Source organism: Acinonyx jubatus, chromosome B1 (genome assembly GCF_027475565.1).
Source record: "Acinonyx jubatus isolate Ajub_Pintada_27869175 chromosome B1, VMU_Ajub_asm_v1.0, whole genome shotgun sequence".
NCBI lineage: Eukaryota > Metazoa > Chordata > Mammalia > Carnivora > Felidae > Acinonyx > Acinonyx jubatus.
In genome coordinates this window covers 20,990,911-21,011,627 of record NC_069382.1, presented here as the reverse complement: position 1 = coordinate 21,011,627, position 20,717 = coordinate 20,990,911, and the positions used below count along the sequence as shown (strand labels likewise).

The following is a 20,717-nucleotide window of genomic DNA, read 5'->3' as shown; positions in this document are numbered from 1 at the left end:
GTATTTTCTTTGGAATTTTTTGAAATCTCAAATTAATAGAGCCCCCAAAAAAGGTTTCATTATAGAAAATCTGGCGTTAAGTTTGCCTCTTGTTAAAAAAAGAAACTGAAGAATCATAATATATCTTTGAACAGAATGTAAACCCTGTAAGGGCTGTGTGTGTGTGTGTGTGTGTGTGTGTGTGTGTGTGTGTGTGTGTGATTCACTGATGCATGGCTGACATATAGAAGGTGTATAATAAATATTTGCCCAATAGAGTTTATAAAACAATTTCCTGTATATGATCTCATGTGATCTCACCTGACCCAGCAGTCTTGAGGAGTAGATACCAGTCACATGCCTTAGCCTGTAGATGGAGACTAATGAAGGACAGCCCCTCAGGTGTTATCATAGAAATGGAACTCCATCGGGAAACCAGGGGAAGAACTTTTGGTAAAAGACACAGTCATCAATGGGTGTCAATACCAGTGCCTCACAGATACCAAATCAATGTTGACTGAATGGTGAAGCTCTCTGTAAAGACACAGGCTGACTTAACTTAGCCCCCTTCCATTTACTATCAGAGTGTCTGATTTTTCTTTCTTCATACTTCTTTGTATAATAAATAATTAAATCATTCAGCTATGCATTTACTTGTTTATTGTTTCTCTCATCCCTCTAAAATGTAAATTCCATGAATGAAGGCTCCTTGTCTGCCTTAGTCCCTCAAGAAGTGTCTGGCCCATAGTAGGTACTCTATAAGAGTTGGATGAACAAATGAATCAACCAGTCAATCATCTACCTGAAATGACTGACTAGATTACTCTTTTTTCAATTGCTCTCTCTCTCTCTGCGTTACTTGGGTAGGGCAACTGTTTTGTCTATTTTAGTTTGTATGTGTTCTATGTGTGCTGCTTTGCTTTCCTTCTCTTTCTTCCACTGTAATTTGAACTACGTCCTTCATGAGGAGGTGAGAAGCCCTCAGAAAACCTAGGAAGATTATGGTAGAATCCAAGAAAAAGAATCATGATTTGGATGGCTCAAGCTAGCTCTTCTCTAATAGCTTGAAATGCTATAGATGAGATCCTGAGGCTCAGAGTGCTAATGAGACTGAACATCGAACAGGTCTCCCAACTAGAAGGCATTGTCTTCCCTCCTATGCCATGCTTTAATCACTTGTCTCATTGAGAATATGAAAAAGAAAAGAAAAGTTTTAAAGAAGCTTACTATGAAAATATACTTTTTTATTTTTTTTATTTTTAGTTTATTTATTTTGAGAGAGAGAGAGAGAGCAAGCAGGCGAGGGGCAGAGAGAGAGAGAGGAAGAGAGAGAATCCAAGTAAGTTCTGCACTTCCAGCACAGAGCCCAACGTGGGGCTCAAACCCCCAAATTGTGATATCATGACCTGAGCCAAAACCAAGAGTCAGATGTTTAACTGACTAAGCCACCAAGGTGCCCTGAAAATATACATTTCTTACGATCATTTCTTCTTTAGTCGAGAAGTAAATTACACGATTTGTTCTTAAGACAACCAGGCAATACAAAAGATGTAAAGCTTTAAAATAATGGGAAAATCCTATCATCACCTTGACTCTTTTGTCATCTTCATTTATTGCTTCCTTTTCTCCTTCCAGGCGATTTTCTGGAAATACTGAAAAGTTTTTGTTCTCATTTTTTTTTTCAGTATGGCAGTAGTCTTAAATCTCGAAGCAATAAAAATAGTCATTATAAATTTAAGTAAAGACTTGGAATATTTTTTATAAAAATCTGGCTATGTCTTCTCATTCATGTCACTTAAAGAGTTATTTGTGAATAACTCCTGCTGCTTTTTGAAATGGCTGGATCTCTAGTAGAGGTAATATCTTTCCTTCTTCAATTCTACACATTTCTTCCCCATCCCAGTCAGCACTGTGGTCAATACTCATGATGGGATTTACTGGTCTCACCCCCAATAATTATGACTTTTCTTCCATCTGTGTGTTTCTTCTCTTCTCATATTGTGAAAAACATGTTTTGTACTTACCTCTTGTCCCCTCTAGAGCCTTAGTTCTTTAAAAGCAAGAACACTCTATTATATAGCTTTTGATCTCCAACAGGGCACGGACTATATAAATGAAAGCAAGGGTTAATATACTACAATTATGTCTTCCTGGTTGTTCTATTCATCCCCAATAGTTTAATATGCTTGTGATAATGTGATAATTAGATTTGCATTGAAAATGGAAATTGAGAAAAAGCCTTAGACTAATAATGGACATTGTCCCATTATTGGACATTAGTTGTAACAAGTCTAGGCTAGATCTTAAGGAAATAACCAAACACCCTGAGCACTTTCATCGTCAATCCCATTACATTTAAATGGCTATCTGGGTTCTTTGAAATTTTAATCACCTACAAAGCTGCTGCTAGTATCCTAGAGCCTGCTGGGTGAAATTATTATCCCACAGTTTTTATTCTCCAAGTACTCAATGCTCTTGGAGCAGTAGATGCACATAACTTTCTCTTCCCCTTACAGTCAAAAGTGGTAAAATCTCCAAACAGAAGACTCAAAGATCAGTCGTGGAATTATGCAGTAAATACAGTAAACTCATGAGTTGGTCAAGGGAAAGATTGGCTCCTGACACAAACCCAAACAGCTTTTTCTTCAATCCCAGCATTCTGGGAGAAAAGGAGAATGATAGCTTTGTGCAAAGTGGGTAGACAGTGCCTAGTTCTGGGTGCTGATATACAGACTTAAAAGTGAAAGGGAGGAATTTAGTTTGGGTGTGAAAAAGTTCTCAACTGTAGACATCACTTGACTGGATTATAAGCTAAAGAAAAATGGCAATGTTGAATCCATAGGATTTTAGGTTTTTAAATGTTGAAGTGGCCTCTCTAGGGGCTACCCAGACACAAAGAACCCCCTAAAGAGGAGTTCTGGGATTCTCTAATCATACTTAAATATACTAGTTTCCTAACACGAGATTTTTAGGCGGTGGCACCAGTCATGGGACAAATGAAGAATATCCTCCTGGAGGTTTAAACACAAAAATAGATGTATGCTTCAATCCCAAATGCTTTTAAAACACACTCAGTTTTCCAAAATACAGCCCTGCCCAAGTCCCTCTGGAGTCAACACCACCAATCAACACTCTGTACTCACAAAATACCTGACACTAAGCAAACGTTGCCAAAATGAAGCGCTTGCCCTTTCTGGGTCCACATTCTGTACAGAACGGCACAATCCAAATATTTCACAAGGTCGATCTATATTCATTTTAAAGTGTGAGTTATAAATCACTTTTATTTTTTAAAGTTTACGTATTTATTTTGAGAGAGAGAGAGAGAGAGAGAGAGAGCAGAGGAGGACCTGAGAGAGAGGGAGAGAGAGAGAATCCCAAGCAGGCTCCACACTGTCATCCCAGAGCCCAACACTGGACTCACACTCATGAACCGTGAGATCATGACCTTAGCCAAAACCAAGAGTCAGATGCTCAACTGACTGAGCCATCCCAGTGCCCCTATAAATCACTTTTAAAATTAGAATTATACAACTTTTGAAAGGAACACTGATCACAGCTTTATAAGACTAAAAGCATTTTTCTGTTTGGTCTTTTTTTTTTTTTAATTGCTTTTCTCTTTTGTAAGTACAATACATATATTAACCTTCTGAAGGACTGTCATGGTCACATTTTAAGTGAAGGAGTAAAACAATCCACATCATTTGGTGGGCCACAAGTGAATTAATCCAGTTTTCCCAGAGACAGTCAGGATATTCTCATCCCACTGTTACCAATCAATAACAGAGACCCAAGGGACTCTCATTTAAATGCAAACAGCATGTGAAGCTCTTTTTTTTTTTTTTTTTTTTTTTATCATTTCAAGTAAATTGTTTCATTAGGAACCTCACGAAGGAGGCGGCTTCCTGTGTTTGTACAGACAAAAGTGCCAGGAACAGATAGATTAGTCAGTGGAGCCCCAATTAACTTACTTCATTATCTCATCCACTCACCTACACAGAAGCATCCACCTTTTGTCTCTTCTGTCCTGCCCTCTCCTTCCTGCCGCTATTGCCTCCCATCAGGGAGAAAAAGGCCAGTGAACAGGTCTCAGTTCATGCTCTCCGAATACCCCCCTTCCCCCCAAGACTGTGTTCACTCCACGATGCGCTCACATGCTATTCAGCAACAGCTGCTGGGCATCATGTTGGGGCAATATTTAAATATTATGCCTACAGCTGTGCGGTTTGTTGTTGTTTTTTTTAATCGTATCTTTACAAATCAGTGGCTCTGTTTGGGGCACACTCTCCAAGACATGGACTATGCACTGAAAAATCATTTTCTCCTCTAGAGGTTTAATAGTTCCAAAAATGGCTTTACAGCAATAAGAAAAGTTTGCCTTTCTTCAACGCTTCCCCCACAGATAACTGAGTTAATGAGTGTTCTTTGCTTGCAGCTATCTTTCCAAAGGCAGGTACCAAATAGGGAAAAACAATCATCAGTGAAACTTTAAGTAAGAGACTAAGCCCATCCGTTGAAAGCTCGGTGATGGGTTCAGGGTGACTGACATTGAACAAGAGGAACCACTGGGGCTGGGGGCCATTATGATCACTATTAATATAGGTGACGTTAGCTCTAATAGTTCTTTGATCATTTTTTGGGCTGTAGCTCACAAACTCCTGTCATGAAAAATTCTAAGAATACTATGCAGCTGACTGTGCAATGAATTTTTTTAATACATGGTTTTTTAGAGCCACTCTTCTTAAGGTAATTCTGGAAACCACACTTAAAAAAGGTAAAAAAAATCTAAATTAGGAAATGTGATCACAAAATACTGACTCACATACAGTATTCTCTGAATTCAAATGATCCCAAAGCACATCATAAAACAGTTAAATGAGTGTGGAAATTTATGTAGGAAGACAGATTGGTATCTCCTCACTGTAAAAGGGAAAGTGACTCATTTCCCCCCAGGGTAAGCTAGCATCCTGCTACATTTTTCAAATGCTATAAAGTTAACTTACTTCCAGTCCGCAGTGTCTCCAAAAGCTGCAGTCATGGTAGCTGCTGCGGATGAGCAGAACGGAACAGTTGGACAAGACCAGGGGCTCGTAACTTGTGAGGTGATATCTAGAACTGATCTGACTTAGAGGCATTGAATTCCCACCCTACCGCATCTTCTACTTCCGAGATCCAGTGCCCCTTCCTTCCCCTTTCTTGGAATCTTTTCAAACCCACCCTGTCTTCACCTTCTATACTAATTGTATATATTCTGCCATCTGTCACATTTTTCTCACGTTGTCAAAAGTCCCAAATCCCTTGTGTCATTGTTCTTCCTTACCCAAGTTGTAGTCATTATAAATTAATGAGAGACGCTCAAATCAGGCCAGTAGCTGCTTAACACATGAAAGTTCCATTTGTATCAAATCCTTCCATAGTCCCTGTGTAGAGTACATTTTAGCCAATCCCAGAATTTGCAATTTTTCTGCACAGTGAGGCTATACTACATGCATTTTTACCTTTTATCACTGTTATCTCTGGTTGGCTGCTGAGAAAAGGATATTTTCTTCACTTCCTGATGACCTTGTTCATTTGATATTGGTGGCTAATGAATTCATAATGCTAATAATCTTAAAACAAATACACCTAAGAATCCTTAAGACGCCATGAGCTGACCTTTCAACATGGTTCAATATAGGGGATATATGCCCAGCCTCCGACAGCTCTGGCTGAAGATGCTGCAAACATCATCACACAATTAATAAATCCTGTGCCCTTGGGGCGCCTGGGTGGCTCCATTAGTTAAGCATCTGATTCTTGATTTCAGCTCAGGTCATGACCTCATGGTTTGTGGGTTTGAGCCCCACGTCGGGCTCAATGCAGGCAGTGCAGAGCCTGCTTGGGATCCTCTCTCCCTCTCTCTCTGCCCCACCCGTGCTCGCTCCCTCTCTCTCTCAAAATAAATAAAATAAACTTAAAAGAAAGAAAGAAAGAAATCCTGTGCCCAGTGACTTGGGATTTTTTTTTTTTGGCAGATTCAGGTAAACTTTATAGCATTTCAATGATACCCCAAAAAGCCAAAAGCCCTCTACAGGAAATGGGGATGACAACAATCATCAATTAGCAATATATGGCAGGAAAGGACAGTCGAGTTTTTGCTCATGCACGGTAGAAGCAGAAGAGGGTTGACTGACACTAAGAAGATTATCCCTGAGTTTCAATACAGCAGGCAAATGAATATTGCTGATAAATGCACTATCAACCTTCTTCTTACAGCTCTGATAGTGACTTTAATCCTGACCTTGAAATGGCTTCTCCTATACACACAAAGCCTTTTTGAAATGGCGTTTTACGGAAAAAGAAAAAAGAGAAAAGGAAACAATAATTGATCTAGTGATGAACTTTTATTCGGGTGGCCACTGTGGACCAGGCAAATAAGTGCTTAATCCTTAGAACACTATGATGAGAACAACTATTAACTTCCACATACAGATGGGGAAACTGAGGTTTGGTGCAGAATCAGGTCTATCTGCTACCGGGGCCTGAACTCCCATGCCTGTCTGAGTTTGCACCCCCACAGTATGCGTTTCTTCCATCAGCATTTAACTGTCCAGGCATTTGAAAATTACTGATAATTCTAAAAAGCAGTTCTAAAAATAGTGCAGGGCAAATGCCAGCAGGTAATTGATTGCCTTCAGGCTCTAAGAAAAAGAAAAATTACAGAAAGTTCCAGCCTTCTCTATAGGAAAAGCAGGCCTTGTAAAAGACTATGTAATGACATCTACAGAGACCTTAAAACTTCTTTCACACAGACAGTAAAGACCTTTCTTGCTAGTTTTCTTTAGAGCCAAATGCTCTAAACATCCTTGTGGGCTTTTTTATAAGGACACACATATCTTAACTGGGTCGATTGTTCTGTTTTGTAGGAAACGGAACGCCTTAGCTAATAAAATGAAGGAATTAATTCATCCACTACTCTCTCTTTGTGATTAACAGAGATACTTACAATTTAATCTCAAGTATTAGGATTTCTAGAAAGAGGTGTTTTCCCACTCGACTTTTTCAAGTCCTATATGTGTCCCATATTTTTACTGAGACTCTCTTGCAAGGTCACCCTATTGTCAGATCCACTGGGTATTTTCAGTCCTCACTCTCTACAGCCTTCAACACTGTTGACATCTTCCTCCATTTGGAATAGCCCCTTTCTTTGGTACCAGGACATCACAGCTCCTTGTTTCCTATTTCTCTGCCTCGTTCACACCATTTCTCCTGGGGGCTACTGCTCTTTGGCTCATCCACCAAATGTTGGATTTCCTCAGGCCTCTTCTCTGTGGACCCAGTCTGGGCCATCTCATCCATTCATGTTGTTTTGGGTTCCATATTTATGCAGACAACCCTGAAATCTCTATCTTAAGCTCAGAATTCTATTCAGAAGTTCAGATCCATACAGCAAAATGTCTACCAGATCTCTTAGATATTCATCGGACATTTTATTCCACAGTTCCCAAATTTCAGTTATCAATTCCCCATCCCCAAAACTTAACCATCCTCTGGTATTCTGTATCTCAGTAAACAGCCCACCATGTACCCAGCTACCAGAGGAGAAAGCTGGGTATTACAACCTTTGTCTTTCTCTCTCATCCTTCATATCAAATCAACCATCACCTGCTCTGTATGTACTTCTTAAATACCACTACGACTCATATCTGTCCTCTACCCTGCGCATCCTATCACTAACTCAATAAAAGATGTCATCTCTCCTCCAGAAGACCGCACCCCCGTGCAGCCAAGATCCTCTTGCTATGCGGCCTCCTTCAGTCCATTCTTGGGAAAACCATACATCATCAAAACAAAATTTTATGCTTGAAAACAGGCACTAATGATATTTACAGAACAATAAACGGAAATTAGATCCATCTTGGAAAGCTAGCACATGTGGTCATACTATCAGACTGCAGTTAGAGAGATGTCTTTGTAAAACACGTCCTTCACCATGTCATGTCTCTGCCTACAAGGTGTCATTGGCTCCCCAGGGCCGTCAGGAAGGAAGCCAAACTTCTTAACAAGGCTCTTCATGGTCTAGTCCTGCTTGGCTCTCATGCTTTGTATCTCACCCTTATTACCTGTATGCACCACACTTCTACCACAGGTTTAATTCCCCCAAGCTCACCTACTCTCTCTTGATCCTGGGATGCTTGGGTGCTCATGAGTCTTCCCAGAAGCTTTGCCTACTCTCTGCTACCATGTTTCTATGTACATGTCTCCTAACCCTGAGAACTGGCTCACATGCCCCCAGGGGGCTGCCAACACACCTAATACTTATCCCTACCCATGTGGTGCTGTAGTTGCTTAGTTTCTTCTTTTATTGACCACGAGACCATGTTAGTGCCATAAGTTTCCTATCTATAAGGCACTTAAGAGCAAAAAAAAAGTAATTGAGGGGGTAGAGGGAGGGCGACTTCTCTTCAAGCTGAATTTAAATGGTAAGCGTACCATTTTCACTTATATTTACCATTTACTGTTTACTGCATGTGGGGGGATTAATAAATACTACAAGGAGACAGAGGGTCTAAGATTTCTCATAAGCCAGAGGTTAGTACCACTAATGTGCTAAACCAGAGGTCTCAAAATATTTTTGATTGAAACCTCATGCACTTTTCATATTGGTGGATTTTATGATTTATAAACTATACATATGTTCTATTGTGCTAATGTATGATGTATGTTCTAAGAAACAGAAATAAAGAATTTTTTTCTGAAAAGGTAAATAGAGGTTCTAAGTTTTCCTGTACCTCAGTTGATCATTATCTGTTTATTCTGTTTTGAAGATCATTTTCTTTTTTTTAATTTTTTTAATGTGTATTTCTGAGACAGAGAGAGACAGAGCATGAGTGAGGGAGGGGCAGAGAGAGAGGGAGACACAGATTCTGAAGCAGGTCCAGGCTCCAAGCTATCAACACAGAGCCCCATGCGGGGCTCAAACTCACAGACCACGAGATCATGACCTGAGCCAAAGTCAGACGCTCAACCGACTGAGCCACCCAGGCGCCCCAAAGATCATTTTCAAGGATGGCTTTTGAAGACACACTGTAATGAGTTAGTTGCTGTAACACCAGAGCCAGGCCTAATACAGAGCCTGGCACATAATAAGTCCTCAGTTATTGCGTGAAAGAAAGTTTGGACCAGGGAATTGAGTTTACTATAGGGTGATATCTAATTCCCAAATAGTCACAATTATTAATGCTATTGGGAGGGGCAGTAAGAAGAAATTCATTTCTATAAGTGAGATTAACCAATATATTTGTGAATAATCTTCCATTTTATATATTCTCCTTAAGATTTATGTCTTAAGTGAGTGAGTTTTTAAACCCATTTCATACCATTAATTCATCATCACTGATGTCAGAAAAAAAACAAAACAAAACATTGTTCAGGTCAGACAATGGGAAAGGAAGGCCTCAAAGGCATACTGAGAAAGATAAACAAGGTTTATAGGCTGCCCAAAATTAGCCAGGATAAAGAAGATGTGATATATCTATATCTGTATCTATACCTATCTATATCATCTAACTATGATGGAATATTACTTAGCCATAAAAAAAGAATGAAATCTTGCCATTTGCGACAACATGGATAGAACTAGAATGTACTATGCTAAGCAAAATAAGTCAATCAGTGAAGGAAAAATACATGATTTCACTCAAAGGTGGAATTTAAGAAACAAAACAGATGAACATATAGGAGGAGGGGAGAAAAGAAGAAAGGGAAACAAACCACAAGAGACTCTTAACCATAGACACAAACTGAGGATTAATGGAGGGACATGGGTGGGATACGGACTGGATGGGTGATGGGTACTAAGGAGGGCACTTGTGATGAGCACTGGGTATTGTACAAAAGTGATGAATCACTGAATTCTACTTGTGAAATCAATATGGCACCGTATATTAACTAACTAAAATTTCAATAATAATTTTAAAAAGCCAGGAAAAATTTTTTTCTTAGTATCCACCTCACTTCCAAATAGTAACATTAAATTGTACAAGATATGCAAACAACATAGTGTCCTTGAGAGAAAAGGACCAGACCTGATGGAGTCTGGTTGCATTCGGTGTGTGATAGATTGTGTGTGCTAGAGAGGAAAGTATCATAGGTCACTGGCAAACACAAGCCCCATAACTTGAATTCTGATGCTTTGATTCAGGAGCATTTGACTGTTTTTTTTTTTTTTTCAGAGTACTAGAAATGAAAGTCACACATTCTTAATCTTTTCTGAAACTTTGAGACAAGAGGCTGGCATGACCTAGAGGCTGGAATATCTAATGAGTTTGAGTTTCTCTCTCTGGATTTTATAAGAACCTTTCACCTTCAGATTTATTCTACTAATTTTTACAAGATTTCCACATACGATAAGATTTAAGCGTACAGATTCAATAATTTCTAGTCAATATACAGAGTACTGCAACCATCACCACAATCCAATTATAAAACACTTCCATCACCACAGAAAGGAACTTCGTGCCTGTGTGCGGGTATTTCTCATTCCCACTGCAACTCCCAGGCAACCAGTAATTTACTTTCTGTCACCATAAATTTACCTTTTCTTTGAAATGAAGTTATACAACGGGTAATCTTCTGTGTCTGGCTTCTTCCACTTAACGTGTATTTGAAGTTCATCCATGCTATAGTTCATATCACTGCTTCACGCCCTTTGATTGTTCTGTACCACAGCATTACAGGGATGCACGATTTTTTGTCTATTCACTAGTTGATGGACTTTTGCACTGTTTTCCTTTCTCTGGCTAATATAAATAATGCCGCTAATGAACATTTACGTACAAGTCTTTGGGTAGATATATAACGTCATTTCTTTGGCTAGATAAGTATGAGTGATATTGCTGGGTCGGATGGTATATTCATGTTTCTTATTTCAAGAAAGTGTCAAACTGTTTTTACAAAGTGCACCGTCATGCCACCTAACTTGAAGTTTCCTGAGTACCAGATAAATGTCACTGTGCTTAGAACAAGTCCAGAGTTCCCAACCCGAGTGGACTCTAAACTTCTGCCAGTGCTTACTAATTACCGCACCTCCATCATTCCATAATTTTCAATGACCCTATATATTGCCACAATGAGGATTTGATAAAATTAAATTCTGTTTCCTCGGAGCCATTAGAAAATTCAAATACAAATGGACCATTAAAAGCTACCATCCTTTTTTCATAAATCTGCTTGAAAAATGTCAGAAACATTCATATCACTATTAGGTTTGCTGTGAGTTACATCAAAATGGTAAAGCAATGAAGACTAATGAGGAGTATGGGCATTGGGGAGATCCTTCGGTAAATCACCTATGTCAAGAGACAAAAGGGAGTCCTCAGATTGAGTCTTTAGAGGAGTGTGACATTTCTGTGGAAAACAATGTTTCATGCGAGATTGTAAGTAGCCCATGAAGGATAAAGGGAAAAAAGGAAACTAAACACTGTTCACAGATCAACACACCTCCCCTCCTTAAGTGAATTCTCCATTGTCTCCCTCAAAGGAGCTGAGATATAACCATGACTTCTTAAGCAGAGTTCGTAATACCAGGACTGATGCATTCAACTTTTCACAAGGGGAAAAATAGAAATTTCACTTAGAAAAAAAAGAAAGAAAAAAAGAAAAATCTATATTTAATGGAAGAACAAGGCCCCCACCTAGTGGATAATTCAAGAATTTGGTTTTTTACAGTTTACATTGGGGTTTACACAGTAAAATGGCATAATAGATCTATAGAGAGACAAAACAGAAATGTCAATAATTAATTCCTATTTACATTTGAAGCCTAGAAAAACCTGGAAAGAATCCCACAATCTTTCAGGGAAACAGGGAAAGGGCACAGTCACCAATAACATGTTTAAAAGTAAATGTAGGCGATAGAAGGTAGAGAAAGAAGGCAAGCTTCAGAAGGATGGAGAACATTTAGCTAAATGATTACAAATGTGCATGACTGAAAGCAACAGTGACTTTCCATTGTAAATCCTCAACACCACATGAATTGTCACAGAACACAGGCCACCAGTGTCTGGGTTATTTCCCTCACCAGTCCTGTGCACAGGCCAAGATTTTGTGGGGTCAGGAGACAAAAAGTAACTGTGCTTCTAAATTATGTCATTATCAGAGGCAATTATAGGAAATCCCTAACGCTATACAATAGTTTCCAAATTGTATGACTTTTATTGAGCGTATTAAAATTCTAGACAATAACAGATTTCAGGTTTATAACTCTGCTATATAACGTATTTTTTAAAATCTCCGCACTAGTGTAGAGATTAAACAAAAATTATGCTAATTTTTGAGGATTCACCTTGTTCTAGGCACTGGTAAAGACTTGATATAAATTATTTATATAATCCCCAAAACAATCTGAAGCTCTCCCTTTATACAGGTGAAGGAACTTCAAAACACACAGCATCAAGTGGCAGACTGGAATTTGAGCCAGCAAGTCAAACCCCAGCCACGCTCCCAATCTCTGAATGAAAAGAGGAATAAAGTTAGTAAAATATAAAATAAATGCATATTTCTCAATGTGGTCAAGGATATATGTACATCTTTTTCTTATAACATTTATTTGATAATTTTCAAGACATCATTAACATCCCAATTCAATGTTAGAACAAGAACTGAAGTAATCCTCTGAAGTCCCGGGCTCTACCTTTGTCTTTGACTTCACTCCCCTTTTAACCTTAGACAATTGCTTTAAGCTTTGTGATGAAATGACTTGCCTCTTTTTCTAGTGTTCCTAGTATAGAAGCCATTTGGTGTTGTATTGAAGCCAATGGGACACAGTAGGGTCATCTCTAACATGGATAAATATGTTCCCATTCCCACTGCAAGGCAATCATAACAATATAAAACAGGAGCCCAAACTTCCATTTGTTAGAGGAATACACTTGAGAGAGCATTAGGATCATTTGGTACAACATCCTTGGAGTCTCCATTTTCTTTCCTCAACAACATTGACTAGAAATCAGTGTTCCCCCATGGTAATGCCTTTAGGGCAACAAACCTTGGTTTCGCAGGATTATCTCATGAGTGCAAGAGAGTTAACAGCTTTGGCCCCCACCTTTAAAATGCCAATACAGCTCTGCACATTCCCAAACTCACCTCTACCTGAAACAGCACAGCCTCTTGGTAAAAAGCATGATAAAATTGCTTCAGGCCCTGGAATCTTCGCCCCTCAGTTTCCTCTAAGTTTACAAAATATAAAGAGATATCACCAGAGAGGAGAAACCACAAACCATATGTGCTTTGAATCAACCAGTCAACAGACATATATGATTGCCCAGGGGGGCCGGTCAGGCGGAGGTGGGGGGGGGGGGGGGCGGGGGGAGGTTTCACTTTCCCTAGTATGGAAGACAGGATCCAAAGCAGAGTGCAGCACACAAATTGTGAGTGGTTCCTGTTGTGATCTTTTTAGTCTCACTCCTGGCTTTTTACAGATTTAGAAGTTAGCTTTTGAAATATGGAACTATGATTTTTGGTCCTTAACATGCAGTGGTAATTCATCAGACACAGGAAAATGCAAAACAAGATTTACAGGCATGGTGTGCGTGGGTTGGGGAAGGGGGTGGCAAAAATGCTTGTACATGTAAAAGGTAGGATAGTTCAAAGATAGTCTGGGCTGGCCAAAAAGTAGATGCCTTTCCTATTTTTCTATAACTTAACCTTAATTTCAATACCCTACTCCACATAATAAAAGAAATTTGATCTAATCATTAAAATCAAATACCAGGGTTTACTCAACCATTTTTTATTTAAGCTCAGTATTTCCCCCTCTTTTATTCCTTCTCCATTTAGGGACATGGGGAGTGTTGACAGACTCATAATAATAACCGTAATTACTATTATCATAATAGCTAAAATTTGTTGAGCACTTGTGGTAGAATCCCTCTCTCCTCCTCTCCTGTCTTCCCATCCCCAGGCAACTGAACTGCTTTCTATCATGATAGATTAGTCTACATTTTTGTAATTTTATATAAATGGAATTATATACTATGTACTCTTTTGGTTTAGCTTCATCCACTTCATCTAATCATTTTGAGATTCATCCATAATGTTGCACATGTCAATAATTCATTCCCTCTCATTGTATAGATATTCTATTTTATATCCATTCAACCATTAACGAAAATTTTGGTCATTTCCAGTTTTTAGCTATCACAAATAGAGCCACTCTGAATATTCACGTACAAGCCTTTTTAGGTACATGTACTCTGTTTCTCCTGGGTAAATACCTAGGAATGGAATGGTTGGATCATATGGTGGATGTACATACACCTTTTAAGAAAATGCTAACCTTTTGTCCAAAGTGGTTTTATCATTCCCACCGGGAGCATATGAAAGTTCACATCTTTACCAACACTAAAATGTAGCCAGACATTATAAACTTTAGTCATTCAAGTGGGCGATTAGTTTAATTTATATTTTCCATGATGGCTAATGACCTTGAGAATCTTTTTATGGGTTTATTTACCATCTGTATAATTTCTCTGAAAAAAATATCTGTTCAAATGTCTATTTCTATTTTCTACTAAACTGTTTTCGTTTTATTAAGTTGTAAGACACTTTTTATACTCAAAATACAGGTCCTTTAACAGATGCACCTCTTGCAATATCTTCTCCCAGTTTTATTTACTTAACCGAGCACAAGATTTTAGTTTTGATAACATCTACCATATTGATTATTTTTCTCTTATGAATTGTGTTTTGGTGCTGTATTTGAGAAGTCTTTCCCAAGGCCAACATCACTTAAGCTGTCTCCTCTGTGATCCTCTAGAAGTGCTAGGGTGTAAGCTCTTAATATTTAAGGTTTTGAACAATTTCAAGGCAATTTTTGCTTACATTGTAAGGTAAGAGTTGAGCTTCAGTTTTTTGCCTGTGGCTGTGCAATTGTTCTGTACCATTTGTTGAAAGGATTGTCCTTTCACCACTGAATTTATATCATCACTAAATTCCATTTATCTGTTTGTCTATCTTTACACCAATACCACACCTTTGCCCCCAGTTTTACTGAGATATAATTAGCATATAATATGAAGTTTAAGGTGGACCATGTGATGATTTGATACATATACACATTATGAAATGTATACCCCAGTAAAGTTAGTTGGCACATCTTTCACCTCACATAATTATCATTTTGTTGTTATTGTCATTATATTACATAATTAAAGCTCTACTCTCATAGCAACTTCCAAGTATGCAATACAGTATTGGTTACTAGAGGCTGCGTGCTATATATTAGACTCCTGGAACTTACTCATTAATAATTATGGTTTCGATTTGCATGTCCCTGATGATAAGTGATATTAGCTCCTTTTCATGTACTTGGCCACCTTTATGTCTTCTTTGCAAAAACATCTATTCAAGACCTCTGCCTGTTTTTTAATTGGATTATTTACTGATTTTTCTTCTTGCTTATTATTCGCCTTTTCAGATTTTGTATTTCTTCTTGATTCAAATGGTAGGTTTTATGTTTCTAGGAAATTCTCCATTTTTTCTAGGTTGTTCAATTTGTTGACATAAAATTGTTCGTAATAGTCTCTCATGATTCTTTGTATTTCTGTGGTATTATTTGTAATTCTTCTCTTTCATTTATAACTTTATTATTTGAATACCTTTTCTTTTCTTGGCAAGTCTAGCTAAAGGTTTGTCAAATTTGTTTATCTTTTCAAAAAATCAACCCTTAGTTTCTTTGATCTTTTCTACTGTCTTTTTAGTCCCTATTTCATTTATTTCTACTCTGATCTTGTTATTTCCTTTCTTATCCTAACTTTGGACTCAGTTTATTCTTGTTTTTCTAGTTCCTTCATGTGTATAGTTAGTTTGTCTATGTAAGACTTTTTTTAAATTTTTTGTTAACGTTTTATTTATTTTTGAGACAGGGAGAGACAGAGCATGAACAGGGGAGGGTCAGAGAGAGGGAGACACAGAATCCGAAACAGGCTCCAGGCTCTGAGCTGTCAACACAGAGCCTGACGCGGGGCTCGAACTCATGGACCGTGAGATCATGACCTGAGCCGAAGTCGGCCGCTTAACCAACTGAACCACCCAGGCGCCCCAAGACTTTTTTTTTAATTAATATAGGCATTTATCACTATAAAATTCCCTCTTAGTACCACTTTGCTGCAGCCAATTAAGTTTGGTGTGTTGTGTTTCCAGTTTCATTTATTTCAAGATAGGTTTTTATTTCCTCTTTGATTTCATCTTTGAGCCATTGGTTATTCAGGAGTGTGTTGTTTAATTTTCACATGTTGCAAGTTTCCCTGTTTTCCTCCTGTTACTGATTTCAGTTTCATTCTACTATGGTCCAAAAAAGATACTCGGTATGAATACAAGCTTTTTAAAATTGATGATACTTGTTTTGTGATCTAACAAATGATCTATCCTGCAGAATTTTCTATATGTGTGAGAAGACTGTGAATTCTACTACTGTCGCATAGAATGTTCTGTATATGTCTTTAGGTCATTTGGGTCTAAAGTATCGTTCAAACCCAATGTTTCCTTTATGATTTTCTGGCTAGATAACCTACCCATTGTTGAAAATCTGGGTATTGAAGTTCACTACTATTATTGTAATGTCTATTATTCCTTTCAGATTTGTTACAATATCACACTTTCTTGATTACTGCAGGTTTATAGGTAAGTCTTAAAAGCAGGTAGTGAAGACCTCAAAATTTCTTCTTTTTAAATTTGTTTTTCTTTTTTCTTTCTTTCTTTTTTTTTTTTTGGTAATATCTAGATCTTCTACATCTCTATGTAAACTTTAGAACAATGTTTTAAGTTTCCAGAAACAAACTTTCTGTGATTTTTAAGTATGATTGTGTTGAACATATCAAGCAATTTAAAAAGAAATGATAATATTGTATCTTCTAATCTAAACACAATATATTTCTCCAATTATTTGAGCCTTCTTTAAATCATCTTAGCACCTGATAGTGTTCCAGGTATAGGATTTATACATCTTTTGTTAAATGCATTCCTAATTATTTCAATGTTATTTTTAAAGTACTTACTAAATTTTTATTTCTGATTGCTTATTGCCCAAATGTAGAAATATAATTGAATTTTGTTTAATGTCATCTGTAAATAAAACTAGTTTTACTACTTCCTTTCTTATTTATATGCCATTTATTTGTCGTTATTTCCTATTGCATGGGCTAGTGCCCTATAGTACAAGATTGAGTAGAAATGGTGAAAGCAAACATCTTGATTTGTTTCTATTTTTTTGAGAGAAAGCATTCAGTCTTTCATCATTAAGTTACATGTTAACAACAGTTTTTTCATAGATGCCCTTATTAGGTTAGGAAAACTCCCTTCTCTACTGAGAATTTTTATTGGAAATGGATGCTGGGTTTTGTCAAAGCTTTTTTTCACATCTAAAGAGATAATCATATGGTTTTTCTTTTGTAATCTGTTAACGTGGTGGATTAGGCAGATCACATTTTTTTTCTCACTAAACTTTTGTTTTAATAGGTCTCAAAATTCTGTGACAGATTTTAGATCGTTGTTTCTATTAAGAAGTACTGATTTTAAAAACTAATAACTTAAAACTGCCACATACATACGTACATACATACATACACACAAATAACAAATGGTCCACAAAACATTCTCCTTTCCTTCTGAAGGTTTTACGAGGCATTGCTATCATTAACCAGTCTTTTACCATTCAACTTAAATGGCCAATTGACACAAACAGTTCTGAGACCTTCCTTCCACCATTGATGAAGACGGGGTGACAGGTATTGGGGATAATATTCGTTTAGCCTTCAGAGTCTTCTGGGCAGACTTGGTGACCGTGCCAGCTCCAGTTGCCTTCTTGTCCACTGCTTTGATGACACGCACAGCCACCATCTGTCTCACGTCAAAACAGCAAAACAGTCCAGAGGAGGATGGAGAAGCTTTCAACACACATGGGCTTGTCAGGAACCATATCAATGATGGCAGCACCAACAGATTGCAAGAACTCAGGACCATCTTATAGCTTTTTGTCCTGAACGACGATCAATCTTCTCCTTCAGCTCAGCGAACTTGCAAGCACTGTGAGCTGTGTGACGATGCAGCACAAGTGCATAGCCAGCACTGACATGGCCTGGATGGTTCAGGATAAGCACCTGAACTAGGAAGCCAGCTGCTTCCATTGATGGGTCACTTTTGCTATCACCAGCCACAATGCCATGACAAACATCTTTGACAGATACATTCTTGACATTGAAGCCCACATTGTCCCCAGGAAGAGCTTCACTCAACACTTCATGGTGGATTTTTTTTTAATGTTTATTTATTTTTGAGAGATACAGTGTGCGAGAGCGGGGAGGGGCAGAGACAAAAGGAGACACAGAATCCGAAGCAGGCTACAGGCTCTGAGCCGTCAGCACAGAGCCTGATGCAGGGCTCGAACCCACAAACCTCAAGATCACGACCTGAGCTGAAGTCCAGCGCTTAACCGACTGAGCCACCCAGGCACCCCCGTGGTGCATTTCAATAGACTTCACTTCAGTTATAACATTGACTGGAGCAAAAGTGACTACCACGCCTGGTTTAAGAACACCAATCTCCATGCGGCCCACAGGAACAGTACCGATACCACCAATTTTGTAGACATCCTGGAGGGGTAGGCTTGTCAGTTGGATGAGTTGTTGGCAGAATGCAATCCAGAGCTTCAAGCATCGTGGTTCCACTGGCATTGCCATCTTTACGGGTGACTTTCCATCCCTTGAACGAAGGCATGTTAGCGCTTAGCTCCAGCATGTTGTCACCATTCCAACCAGAAATTGGCACAAATGCTACTGTGTCGGGGTGGTAGCCAATTTTCTTAATGTAGGCGCTGACTGCCTTAACGATTTCCTCATATCTCTTCAGGCTGTAGGGCGGCTCAGCAGAATCCATTTTGTTAACACTAACAATGAGTTGTCTTACACCCAGTGTGTAAGCCAGAAGGCATGCCTCAGGGGTCTGCCCATTCTTGGAGAGACTTGCTTCAAATTCACCAACACCAGCAGCGACAATCAGGACAGCACAGTCAGCCTGAGATGTGTCTATAATCGTATTTTTGATAAAATCTCTGTGTCCTGGGGTATCGATGATGGTCACATAATAATTGCTGGTCGCAAATTTCCACAGGGAGATGTCAATGGTGACACCATGTTTATGTTCAGCTTTCAGTTTATCAAAGACCCAGGGATACTTGAGAGAGCCCTTTCTCACCTCAGCAGCCTTCTTCCCAAATTTTTCAATAGTTCTCTTGTTGATTCCACCACATTTGTAGATCAGATGACCAGCAGTGGTAGACTTGCCCGAACCTGGGTGTCCAATGACGACGATGTTGATATAAGGCTTTGCCTTTTCCATTTTGGTTTAAGTTTAGCAGTGTTTTCTACGACACCTGTGTTCCGGTGGCAAACCTTCGTAGGCTGAATTTCAAGTGTTAAACCGACGTGGACTCCTGCATAAACATCATTTGATCATGACATATTATTATTTATAAATATTTTTGGATTTGAGTTACTGAAGATTTTAGAGAAATGTTTGCGTTTATCTTCATGAAGGCCATTGGTCCGTAGTTTCCTTGCAATATTTTTGTCCAGTTTTGGCATCAGCATCATATTTAGATAAATTGGGAAGAATTTTCTGGATGAGGTTTATAAAATGGATATTATTTCTTGAATATGATTAACATACATTAACATTTTAAATCTTAACCTCTTTGAAAACAACATGAGGTAGGACATTATTATTACCATTTTATAGGATGGTTAATCTACTTGCTCAAGGGTCACAATTTATAAGAGTCACAGTCATGGAGCCAGAACTAGAACCTTGGCTGTCTGATACCAAAGCCCAACTCATAGCTGCTTCACTATACTGATTTCTGTTACAGCCAAGTAAAATGAAATAATTTCATTTCAAATGTAAATAGCACATATTTTCTAATTCCTTTTAAGTCCCATACATGAAGACTGAGAACATGGTAGAGACAGTGGAAGTCTGTTACTTAGGAAATATCTAGTCTTTGGAGGAATAACTGTGTGATGGGTTGTTAAAATGGGAATTTTTTTTGGCCCCAAATTTTGCTGAGGTTATAAAAGGCCCAGAAACAAAATAAAAGGTACAAAATTTGCAGAAGGGATGGTCATAAACTCTTTTGCAGACTTAGCTTACAATCAGCCAACAGCAAGAAACAGTTGGCAATTGAAGAGCCTGGAACAAGGAAAGTCAGAGAACTGTGTCATTTTTTCGCCCACCAGCCCTCGTTGTAAGTTGAGAGGAGGAGGTTTGAGAAGACCATAGGTAGAGCCAGAAGTTTGCTCCCAATTGTGTAAGAGGCATTTGACGCTCACCTGAGGACGGCAAATGCAAAAGACAATGCTGTGAGCTGCCTGCAACGTCAGGACAAAGAAAGAGAAAAGGTAAGGAAGCAACTTTTCTTCCCTTGATGCATGAGAGTGAAGCAGGCTGAATCCTCTCAACAGATGTATCCAAAAAGGAGACCCAGCCAGGGTGAGCATACCACAGCAGTGAGAGGCTACGGCTCACGCCAGCAAGAAAAGGCTCGGAAGGTGAGTCAGAGAAGGTTAGCTAGAGAGTGCATCATCCACTCATAAAACTGCAAAATGGGACATCCAAAGAACGCACAAACGTGCACCCAAACATGAATCAGATTTGGGCCTCCGTCAAAACTTCCAATGCCATATCTACTGGCTAGTGTCTCATTT

The 20,717-nt window shown here is 38.6% G+C and overlaps 1 protein-coding gene and 1 pseudogene across 1 annotated transcript; both read right to left on the bottom strand.

Moving 5' to 3' along the window:
- Positions 1–12,627: 12,627 nt before the first annotated feature.
- LOC128314261 (elongation factor 1-alpha 1-like) lies at positions 12,628–18,269 on the bottom strand (annotated as a pseudogene).
- Positions 18,270–18,409: 140 nt separating this feature from the next.
- Positions 18,410–20,315, bottom strand: LOC106972636 (putative elongation factor 1-alpha-like 3). Its single transcript, XM_053216355.1, has one exon. The coding sequence runs from the start codon at positions 19,351–19,353 to the stop codon at positions 18,544–18,546; it is 810 nt and encodes a 269-aa protein (XP_053072330.1). The 5' UTR covers positions 19,354–20,315; the 3' UTR covers positions 18,410–18,543.
- Positions 20,316–20,717: the final 402 nt, after the last annotated feature.